Below are 11,980 nucleotides of genomic sequence, written 5' to 3'. Positions count from 1 at the left end.
TGCCCCTTGGGTCCTGCACAAGCCTCTGCCTCCAGTACCACCCTGAGGCAAGACATCTGGAGCTTCCAGAGTTGCCAGCCTCCTATAGAACAGATTTGCTGGCTGGTGTCCCCATCTGGGCTCAGGGTATCTGGTCAGGAATGCCTTGTAACTTGGGAGTCACTGTTAGGGGGTCACAGGGAAATGTTTGTGTCCCTGGTTTCCCTCCTGTCTGACACTGCCATCAGCTTTAGTCTTCCTGTAATGGCTGCCCTCCCTGCCTGTGCAAGTTCCCAGCCAGAAGTCCTCTGCTCTGTCTGCTGAGGAAGTGGCAGATGCCACAGAACTGTCATTCTGGCCACAGGCACCCTCTAACTCTGTCCTGCCCCATTCTTCCCTGGGCTATAAAGACAAACCAGCCAGGCTGATGCTGCCACAGCTGGGGAGCCACAGGTAAGATGTGTACATGCAGATGTTGCAAGACTGGCTGGCCCACCAACCAGGACGTCATCTTGCAGTAAGAAGGCCAAAGGAAAGGTACAGCAGGTTGCAGGTGTCTCCTCGTAGCCCTTCTGCACGGGGACTCTGCAAGGCTTGTGCTGACTCAGCAAAGGCAGCAGTTGCTCAGGCTGGCTGTCACTCGGTGTGTGGCCTCAGGCAAGTTACTCAAGTTATCAGCCTTGATTTCCTCATCGCTGAACTGTCAATGAGAAAAGAGGGCAGAATCAGGCTGTATGAGCTTAGAGCTGCCTGGGCCACAACCACGGTGGGCATGGAGCCAGGTGCCAAAGGTCTCGTGGATGTATTTCCATGTGTACTGTGTGACACCCCCACCCCCAAACAGCATTCCTCAGCTGGGTTACAGCATTCTTACCCAAGGTGACATTACACAGGTGACAAGATACTTCCATAATTTGTATTCATGCAAAGCCCCAATACTGGCCTCCAACAAGGCAGGTCAGGTGGGGTAGGGCAAAGCCACTGGGCAGGAAGCAACCCTTTAAAGCATGTGACCTCCCTGGGGAGCATACTGGGGGCCTGCCGCCTACACTCATGACAAACAGTGAGACTGGATATGGAGCCCTTGTGGCCTGCTGCCTAAAATGTCTGTTGTGTGGGGCTTCACTCTCCAGCCTTGGAGAGCAGTCAGGGAAGGCCTCCAGGAGGAAGCAGCTACCTGTGGCAGGGCAGAGCAGTGGTAAGGGGTGCCCAGAAGGGCCTCATCTGAAGAACTGCACTTCAGGGATTAAAGGCAAGCAAGAACAAATGGTGTGGAGTTGCCCAGACTAGACTCAAGGGAACAACAGAATTGGTGGACACAGCCAGGGAGGGTCCAGGCGGTGTGAAGATCGAGAGAAGAAAGTGAGCTTTAGAAATATTTCTGAGTGATAACAGCAGTTGCCTTAGCACACGCAAGGCCCTGGGTTGATCCCAGTTTTACAAGAGAGGCAAATGTGCCACTCAGAATGGCAGCCAGTTGAGCAATGTGGAAAGAGAAGGGGCCAAGGCTGTGCACTCCCCTCCTCACGGTACACAGCTGGCTGGGAATGGGGGAGAGTTCGGAGCTCATGACTCAGGGTGTCCACCCTGTGGTCAGACACTCAGATCCGGCTGATCCAGGTGCATGTGCAAGAGGAGGTCCTTGCCCTGCACCCCATCCCCGACCCCACTGGCCTCAAGCTCCCCATAGGCAGGTATGGTCTCCTTGGAGCAGCAAGAACCCTAAGGGAGAGATTGGTTCTGAGCACTGTCCCTTAAGTGAAGCCCGGGCTCCCCTCCCCCTGGCCCTGCAGCTGTCTCTGGACAGAGGGAGGGGGAAGTGGCCAAAAAACGAGAAGTAAGAGAAGTTCCTGTCCAGCCTGTACCAGTCTCCCCGGAACTTCAGAACTGCGGTGGCCATGGAGTCTGTGGAGCCCCCGGTCAAAGACGGCATCCTCTACCAGCAGCACGTAAAGTTTGGCAAGGTGGGAACCCCAGGCTGCCAGCCGTGGGCAGAGGAGGGAAACCCCTGCTTAGCCACAGCTTAACTAGACCTGAGGGAACTGGGGACGGGGTCTGGGTGAGGTGAAACCCGGCAATTTGAGAGTGGAGGCTCTTGGCCCAAGAAGGTTAGGGATGAAGCATCCTTTGTAAGACTGCTTCATATAGTGGTAGAGATGCCCAGACCACGAGAGGACTATAAGAATCAAAACCTATGTATATAATGGCTCCAAGGCTCCTGGAGAAGGCCAGGGCCTGTATGGCAGGAGCCCTCCGAGGATGGAGCAGACAAAGGCTGGTTCTCCAGGTACTGGGGAGGAGATGGGGTGAGGATTCGTTTTTTTATTTTTTTCTCCTTGAGCATCAGACTGTACACCCACAGTTGAGCTACAGCTGCGCCTGGGCAGATAAACCGTCTGTTTCCTTCGCTAGATGTCATTTGCATGTTTCCTTCCTTACCAGCATGAAGCAGAGGCCGGCTTCCCACCCCACCCAGCCCATGGCCCAAGTGCCCTTTTGGGTTGTGTAACAACAGTGTCAGTTGCTCTGCTCCAACCACTAGATACTATTAACTGTGCAGGTCATCCAGATGAAGGCAAGGTGTGATTTGAACTCAGGGCTGACCAACCCCAAGTATGGACTTCTCCTTGCCTACCCCAGCCCCAGCAAGGCCTCCTCCTTCCTCTGTAGCCCAAAGTCTTAGGAAGGCAGAAGTCAGCCAGCCAGTTGCTAAGCAGCTTGCACAGAGCCAAAGGGCAGGGGTGGCTTTCTTCCCAAGGGTCTCCTTTCTTACAGAAATGCTGGCGCAAAGTGTGGGCTCTGCTGTATGCGGGAGGCCCATCAGGGGTAGCTCGGCTAGAAAGCTGGGACGTGCGTGATGGTGGCCTGGGACCAGCAGGCGACAGGTCCACAGGGCCCAGCCGTCGAGGGGAACGCCGGGTCATACGCTTGGCTGACTGTGTATCTGTCCTGCCTGCGGATGGCGAGAGCTGTCCCAGGGACACTGGTGCCTTCCTGATTACCACCACTGAGCGAAGCCACCTGTTGGCTGCACAGCACCGCCAGTCCTGGGTGGACCCCATCTGTCAGCTGGCCTTCCCGGTGAGTATGACATGAACTAGCCTGCTGGGACCACCTCACCCCGCTCACCCATGTCCTTGCTTAGTCAGATCCTGCCACATGGTAAACATTGCCAAACCCTGTGAATATGAGCAACAGCTTAGAAACCCATAGAAGGATCCTATATTCTATGCATGTTATAGAGAAAATGAAACCGTAGGTCAGGAGGATGTGTGGGCCTGAGCCCTGAATGACAAGAGCAAGCCCCCAAGGCAGTGGTCTGAGACAGGTGTCTGAGCCAAATGGACAGGTACTGGAATACAATGGTATCATGAGCAAAGGCCCTGGGGCAGGAAAACATGGTGTGTGTAAAGGAGCAGAAGTAGGCCAACCAGCGGCTTAGGCACACAAGTGTGAAGACATTGGAATGTTCAGTGAGAGCCTATTGAATCCACTTTGGGCCACGTGTGGGTGAGAGGTTTTCTGATGGACCAAAGGGGATGGCTTTGGGTATTAAAGCCAGAGACTAATGGTGGTAAAGTCTCTGGGTTCATGACAGAAGAGACAAACACGCCTGACTTCCTCAGCAAGTTGATCTTGGGAGGCAGAGCAGCTGGAGAGATGGCTCAGTAGTTAAGAGCACTGGCTGCTCTGTGGAGGGCCTGGGTTCAATTCCCAGCACTCACATGGCAGCTCACAACTATAAGTCCCAGGGGTTCAGACACCCCTTTCTGACCTCCATGGGCACTGTACGTATGTGGCACACAGACACAGCATCCTTACATATAACAATAGGTAGTAACCACTTTAAAAAAAAATCCATCAGCCAGGCGTGGTGGCACACGCCTTTAATCCCAGCACTCGGAGGCAGAGGCAGGTGGATTTCTGAGTTCAAGGCCAGCCTGTTCTACAAAGTGAGTTCCAGGACAGCCAGGGCTACACAGAGAAACCCTGTCTCGAAAAAACAAAAACAAAAAAAAAAAAAAAAAAAAAATCCATCATGACGTCATTATACGGCTGCCGTTCTCCCACTTGACATATAGCCCAGAGAATGAAAGGTGTGGGCAGAACGTGGGCCAGTGCTCACGGCAGCACTGTGTAATCCTCCACACTGAGACATCACGTGACCATCCCCCAAGGAAGAGAAAAACAGGACCTTGGGCTGGGCCAGGTGCCACAGTCTATGACCTCAGCACTTGGAAGGCAGAGGGAGAAGGATCAGTTCTGTGGCCAGCCCCAGGCCAGCCTGGGCTACTTGAGACCCTGTCTCAAAACCAAGATAAAGAACAGCTAATGCTGAAATATGACATAAGACACCAAAGGGCAACATGTGCGATTTCCTAATGTTTAAACTTCACAGGACTCTCAGAATAAGGCTATCTGCATAGCCAGGCGGCAGGTGCATGTGGTGCACAGGGAGAGGGTTCCGACAGCTGCCTCATGGGGACACGCTTCCGTTGGACACAATGACAGGTTCTGGATTAGGTGCTGCTGACAACTGTACAAACTTGTGAATGTACCAAAATCCACCAAACTGGGCGCCTTAAAATAGCAATGTTGAGGGCTGGGGGAATGAGTCTGTAGTTAAGAGCACTGACTGCTCTCCCAGAGTAGCTGAGTTCAGTTCCCAGCACCCACATGGCAGCTCACAGCTGTCTGTAACTCCAGTTCCAGAGGACCTGACACCCTCACACCAATACTCATAAAATGAAATTGGAAAAATAAAAAAGAATAGTAGTATTGATTTGTATTGTTGGTTTGTTTTGAGACAAAGGTTTCTCCGTGTAGCCCTGGCTCTTCTAGAACTTACTCTGTAGACCAGGCTAGCTCTGATCCACCTGCTTACCTCCCAAATGTTGAGATTAAAGGCATGCACCGCTTGCACAGCTACTACCATACCACTGCCCAGTTTATCACTTTTGTTTTTTTAATTAAGACATGCACAGAGCCAGGCAGTGGTGGCACACTCCTTTAATCCCTGTGTTTGGGAGGCAGAGTCTGGTCAGTCTCTGAGTTCAAGGCCAGCCTGGTGTACAAGGAAATAAGTGAGTTCCAGGACAGCCAGGGCTACACAGAGAAACCCTGTCTTGAAAAATAAGAATAAAAAAGGAAAGAAAGAAAAGCACAGCTGGTCAGTGGTGGCACACACCTTTAATCCTAGCACTTGGGAGCCAGAGGCAGGCAGATTTCTGAGTTTGAGGCCAGCCTGCTCTACAGAGTAAGTTCCAGGACAGCCAAGGCTACACAGAGAAACCCTGTCTCAAAAAACAAAAACAAAACAAAAGAAGAAAGAGAGAGAGAGTAAAATAGAAAAAAGAAAAGCACAGGACGAAGTAAAGGAAGAGGAGGCGGGGTTTGGCTTTGGCAGTGCTCATGGGTCAAGGTGATCATGGTGGCCATTTCCTGACAGATAGGACTGGATGTAGGATGGAGGTCAGGGGAGGTCAAGGGAGACCTGTAAGTGACTATAGAAGAAGCCGGGACATTTGCTTGGTGCTACCCCTGCCTCTATACTGCTGCATGCCACCCAGAGCTATATGCAAGCCAGCACATGTGCTTGCAGTTGCTTAGTGCCTTATGGCACCAGGAATAGCCTTACTCCAAGACCAGCACTGCCAGTGGAGCCCAGTGGGGAGTGCTGCCCCATAGTACAGATAGGAAATGACTCAGGAGAGCCCGGCAGTGTGGGTCAGAGTGGGACCTGGCGGTGGAAGTTTTGTCTGCTGAGCCCATGGAAGGGAACGGGGAAAAAACAGGGTGGGCTCTAACGGACGACTTAAATCTATTCCTCAGGGTACCGGAGAATGTTCGTCAGGATCAGGACAGGCTGAGAGTCCAAAAAGGGGCTTTGTTCCCATGGAGGAAAACTCTATCTACTCCTCCTGGCAGGAAGGTGAATCGGGGGAGACCCTGGGGCAGCCTCGCCCCTACCCCAGTAGTGGTGTCTGGGAACTGATGAAATGCCCTTCTTCCTGAGTACAGTGACCGAGTTTCCGGTGATCGTGCAGAGGACAGAGGCCACCTCCCGCTGCCAGCTGAAAGGACCCTACCTCCTGGTGCTGGGCCAAGATGACATCCAACTGAGGGAGACATCCAAGCCCCAGGCCTGTTTTAGCTGGCCCTACCGTTTCCTGCGCAAGTACGGCTCTGACAAGGTGAGGTGCCGGGCACCCTGACCGGGGTCTGTCTGGAAAGGTGGTAAGTGGTCAGTGCCCTGGCTGCTTGGTGGCCACTGATCCCTGCCCGTGTCACTTGTGTGCAGGGTGTGTTCTCGTTTGAGGCTGGCCGCCGCTGTGACTCAGGTGAGGGCCTTTTTGCCTTCAGTAGCCCGCGTGCCCCAGACATATGTGGGGTTGTGGCTGCCGCCATTGCCCGCCAGCGGGAGCGTCTTCCAGAGCTGGCCATGTCCCCACCCTGCCCCCTGCCTCGGGCCCTCTCCCTGCCCTCCCTAGAGCCCCCTGGAGAGCTTCGGGAGGTGGCCCCAGGATTTGAGCTGCCCACTCCCAGAAAGCTGCCTCTAACTGATCCCGGGCCTCAAAGCCTACCACTGCTGCTCAGCCCCACACAAGAAGGACCGGCATCCGGTCTCTATGCGTCCGTGTGCAAGCAGACCAGCAAGCACACAGGCACGGCGGAGCATCTCTATGAGAACGTGTGCATGCTGGAGGCCAGCCCTGGGCTGACCAATGGGGGTCCTGAAGCCCAAGAGGGCCCCCCTGGTGGCCGCAGCCCCCTGGGCAGCCCTATCTACCATAACACTGAGGATCTGAGTTGGCCGGGCTCGGCCCAGGACAGCAATCTGGAAGCCCAGTACCGGAGGCTGCTGGAACTGGAGCTGGATGAGGCCGGAAGCGCCGGCCGCTCTGGAGCGCAGGCAGGCATCAAGGCCAAGCTGGTGACCCTGCTGACCCGTGAACGGAAGAAGGGCCCCGCCCCCTGTGACCGGCCCTGAAGGCCTGAGCGGCCAGCCACTGCAGGACAGAGGTGATCACCCAAGACCAGGAACAACTTCGAACATAACCCGTCTACTCTGACCTGCAGGGACAAGCCAGGTGGCCCGGGGAGGAGCCACACTCTGCCCTACCTCCTCCCTCAGACTGTACAGATTGAACAGTAATAAAGCTTGCCTATCAACTTCCCCTCCGTTCTGCCTCTGGCCCACAATTCACACTGCCTCACTTTCTCCGGGATCCCCACTGGCACACGGTACCCTTGCGTTCAATGTAGCAAACACCAGGCTTGATGCTGGGCCCCAGGCGCCTAGTGTCCTGAGCCTGACTTGAGCCACCACTGGGCTAAAAGCTACTTGAGCAGATGAACACGAGGCACGTGGGTTGGGCTCTGTGTGGCTCTGTGCAGCAGGCACGACAGCCAAACAGAAGGAGATGTGAGGCCTGTTGAGAGAAGTGCTCCAGGCCTGAGTCAGAAGGGTGAGCATGGCCCAACCAGGCGGACTGTGAACCTGGCCTTTCCAGGCTCAGGAGAGTCATTCACAGACCAGTCAGGGCCTTTTGTCCTGCAGTAAACTGGCTCTCCTCCTTGGAAAAGCTACCAGTTAGACTTGGCCAAGAACAATAGGAAGGCTGGATCTGAGGAAACAGGATAGCCGAGCAGCCAAGCTCTGGCGAAGGTGCCGAGCACTAGGGGGAACGGGGAGAGGGGCAGACAGAAGGGCTACCGCTTGTTCACATCCAAAACACTCATGGCTGATGGGACTTAGGCAGTCAGCAGACACATCTGGGGAACCTCTGGCTGTTTTACCAACTAGAAAGAAACTAAAACTAAGGGCTGGCAAGATGGCTCAGTGGGTAAGAGCACTGACTGTTCTTCCAAAGGTCCTCAGTTCAAATCCCAGCAACCACATTGTGGTTCACAACCATCTGAAATGAGATCTGACGCCCTCTTCTGGTGTGTCTGAAGACAGCTACAGTGTACTCATATATAATAAGTAGATAAATAAATAAATAAATCTTAAAAAAAAAAAAGAAACTAAAACTAAGATAAAGACATATGGGAAGGGAGTCAGAACTCAGTGGTATAGGACCTACCTGGTATGAGGTAGACCCTGGGTTCAGTGTTCAGTGCCATACACACATGGAGAAGAAAGCACAGGCTGCCTTACTCAGAAGGCAGAAGCAGATGGAACTCTGTGTTTGAGGGCAGCCTGGTCTTCATAGCAAGTTCTAAGTCAGCTGAGCATACAAAATGAGAGCATACCTCAAAACAAATTTTAAAAACCCTTCCCCAGAACATCCACAACACCAAAAAGACTAGATTATGTATTAGACCTAATTCTCTACTAAGATTTTTCACCTGAGGTGAGGTAGGGGGTTAGAGAGATGGCGCAGCACTTAAGAGCACTGACTGCTTGTTCTGCCAGAGGATCCGAGTTCAAAACCAAATGCCCTCTTTTGGCTTCCATGGGTACATGCATGCAGTACACAGACAAGTGTGCCCTTAAAACATCTGTACACAGCCGGGCAGTGGTGGTGCATGCCTTTAATCCCAGCACTTGGGAGGCAGAGGCAGGTGGATTTCTGAGTTCAAGGCCAGCCTGGTCTACAGAGTGAGTTCCAGGACAGCCAGAGCTATACAGAGAAACCCTGTCTCAGAAAAAAAAAATTTGTACACATAAAGAACAAAGGAAACAACTATTCTCTTTATAAGTTCTGCTGAGATTGTGGGTGGGATGATAGCTTGCCAAATAAAGAATGTGTGAACCCACAAAACAGCTATGGTGAGATGCTACCTGTATCCTCAGCTCCTGGCAGGCAGAGACAAGATCCCCATGGCAAACTGGCTAGGTGGACTAGCTAGAATCAGTGAGCCACAGCTTCAGAGACTCAGAGCAAAGTAGAAGGCGGTGAAGAAAGATGCTCATTGTTAACGTTTGACTTAAACACAGCACACACACACACACACACACACATGTATATGAAACTCACACTCATGCACACATGCCATACACATGCACATGCAGAGAGTTTTACCAGTTGCCTACGCTGTTCCAGGGATGAGAGGAACAGCCCGTGTTCTCCAGGTGCCAGCCTTCCAGAGCGAGATAATTTACCAGTGCCTGTTTTCTGCTCCCTGCTGCTTCTGGACTCTGCTCCACTTGTGCGTAAGAAGCTGCTCCGGCTACCAAGTACCTGGCTTCTCAATCCTTGGACTTCCTGCTTCAGCTGCACCTCCTTTAGAGACAGAATCTCTGGCACTTCCACTTGCCTTAACCTCATGCCCTGGCCTCTCAACAATGAGCTTAGAGACACCCAGGTTCATCTTGCCCACATGTTGACACTCCCAAGCCCTGTGCTCAAGACAGTGACAATCAGCCTTGCTCCTAGCATCTTCCGGCTGCCTCTTACCTTCCACTCTACTTCCCCCACACCTCGCACTTGGAGTTGCTCCTCCCCTCCTACTTCATGTGACTGGTCAAGCCCTCAGCCTCTGGCGAATCCACTGACATCTGCTCACATCTGGAGAAATCCACTTACAAAGACTTGACTGTTGTCTCACATAGGCAGGTCCTGCAGGCTTCCTGCGCTGCTACTGTCCCAGAGGAGCCATGCTGTGCAGGTTTGAATGCGAATGACACCCATAGACCCATAAGTTCGAATGCTTGGTCCCCAGTTAGTGGAACTGTTTGGGAAGGATTGGGAGGTGTGGCCTTGATAAGGGGGTGTGTCACTGGGGTTAAGCTCTAAGGTTTCAAAAAGCCATGCTAGGAAGAGTCTCTCTCTTTCTGTCTCCCGCTTGTGGATCAGATGTGAGCTCTCAGCTACTGCTCCAGTGCCATGCCTGACTTTCATACTGCCACGCACCCCACCAGGATGAACACGCAGTAATTCTCTGAAACTGTCAACAAGTCACCAGGTAAATGCTTTCTTGTGTAAAGTGCCTTAGTCAGGACATCCTATCACAGCAGCAGAGCAGTAACTAAGACATCTTCAAGCCTTCCACTTCCACCTACCCCCACCTCCTAGACGCTGTCAGGACTCAGCAGTGAGCAGACGTGAACTTCTGCCCTCCTCTGCTGTACTAACAAAGGGTCCAGCATCTTCATGCATCTTTTCCTTCCTGGCCCTACAGAAGGAGTGTTTGTCTCTAGATTGTGCTCCCATGGGAAGTGTCCAGTTAGTTTCTTTGTGGGACTTTTCCTCATTCATTCATTCATTCATTCATTCACTGACATTAGCATCTTGCCATTTTCTTCCTTCCTTTCTTTCTTTATTTTTTTAAAGATTTACTTATTTATTTTATGTATATGAGTACATTGTTGCTATCTTCAGGCACACCAGAAGAGGGCATAAGATCCAATTATAGATGGTTGTGAGCCACCATGTGCTTGCTGGGAATTGAACTCAGGACCTCTGGAAGAACAGTCAGTGCTCTTCACCACTGAGCCATCTCTCCAGCCCACCATCACCATTTCCAATACCAGAGAAATGACAGATGCTCTCTGATTTCAAGTACGAAGAACAACCTTCCATGGCCCTCACGTTCCCTGTCTGCCTCCTCCTCCCACTTCTCGGTTCTGCTCACACTGAAGCTCCTTGAAACCATTGAATTACTCTCATTTCCAGTTTCTTGCCCCCTCTCTCCCTAACTTCAGTTTCCTCTTTTTCTACTTTTCCATTACATAATGTTTCAAAGTCACGGACTCCCTGCCAGACCAAGCTACACATTGAGACCCTGGGACCCCTCTGCTCCTTGGCAGGACTCCTTGTCCTTCCTGAAAGCATCAGTGGTCTTTTCTGCACAATTACAGCGTCTCCTCCAGATTGGCTCACGTTTTTCCAGTGCTCAGGGATGGAAGCCAAAGCTATTGTCCAGCTAGCCAAATGTTCCTCCAGAAGCAGCCCCAGCTCTTCTGCTATCTTCTCTGTTACTGATCCTCTCAGAGTTCTTGCAGATCAGCCTGTCAAGTCGTCTGGAAGCCTCTGAAGAGTGCCCATGGCTAGGCTCACACGTACAGCTCTGGTTTTTTTGTTTTTTGTTTTTTGTTTGTTTGTTTGTTTGTTTTTTAAATCAGTTGGGGACAAGGGACTTTGGCATTGGTGTTTGGGTTTTCAAATTCTGGGATTATTCTGACATGTGTCCTGAGCTGAGCACCACTGGTGTAGGTAAGCTAATCACTGCCTTCATTTTCTTAAGATTTGCTTATTTGGGGGCTGGTGAGATGGCTCAGTGGGTAAGAGCACTGACTGCTCTTCCGAAGGTCCGCAGTTCAAATCCCAGCAACCACATGGTGGCTCACAACCATCCGTAATGAGATCTGACTCCCTCTTCTGGAGTGTCTGAAGACAGCTACAGTGTACTTACATATAATAAATAAATCTTTAAAAAAAAAAAGTGGATAACTCACCAGGCATCTTGGCTCATGCCTTTGGTCCCAGTGCCTGGGAACCAGAGGCAGGTAGATCTCTGTGAGTTGGAGGCTAGCTTGGTCTATGGAGTGAGTTCTATACCAGCCAGGGTATACAATGAATACTTGTTTCAAAAACAAAAACAAAAACAAAACAAAACACAAAAAACAACCATGGATAATGCAGTACATTTAAAAAAAAAAGAAAAAAAAAGATTTGCTTGTTTGTTTGTTTATTATTTTTCTGAGACAGGGTTTCTCTGTATATCTCTGGCTATCCTGGAACTCTATAGACCAGGCTGGCCTCGAACTCAGAGATCCATCTGCCTCTGCCTCCTATGTTCTGGGATCAAAGGTGTGTGCCACCACCACCACAGTGATTTATTTATATTTATGTGTGTGTCACTTGTGTGTCTGTGTGCATGAAGTGTATGGCATGCCCATGGCAGCCAGAAGAGGTCAGAGTGCTTAGATACCCTCTGGAGTTTTAGACCCATTATTAGTCACAATGTGGGTACTAGGAACCAAACTTGGGTACTCTACAAGAGCAAAATTGTTCTTAACTGCAAAATCTCTCCAGCCTTTACACATCACTAC

The 11,980-nt window shown here is 51.4% G+C and overlaps 1 protein-coding gene across 2 annotated transcripts; it reads left to right on the top strand.

Moving 5' to 3' along the window:
• Positions 1-46: 46 nt before the first annotated feature.
• Dok3 (docking protein 3) lies at positions 47-7,161 on the top strand. Of its 2 annotated transcripts, XM_017315524.1 has the most exons (6): positions 47-1,673; positions 1,838-1,943; positions 2,755-3,060; positions 5,812-5,911; positions 6,001-6,173; positions 6,281-7,161. In XM_017315524.1, the coding sequence occupies exons 2-6, from the start codon at positions 1,878-1,880 to the stop codon at positions 6,968-6,970; spliced, it is 1,335 nt and encodes a 444-aa protein (XP_017171013.1). In that variant the 5' UTR covers positions 47-1,673; positions 1,838-1,877; the 3' UTR covers positions 6,971-7,161. The 2 variants fall into 2 exon arrangements, with proteins under 2 accessions (XP_017171013.1, NP_038767.1); NM_013739.2 differs by lacking the exon at positions 47-1,673 and having other exon boundaries at positions 1,854-1,943; positions 6,281-7,157.
• Positions 7,162-11,980: the final 4,819 nt, after the last annotated feature.

Source organism: Mus musculus, chromosome 13, assembly GCF_000001635.26.
Source record: "Mus musculus strain C57BL/6J chromosome 13, GRCm38.p6 C57BL/6J".
NCBI lineage: Eukaryota > Metazoa > Chordata > Mammalia > Rodentia > Muridae > Mus > Mus musculus.
This window is presented reverse-complemented; position numbering and strand designations above follow the sequence as displayed.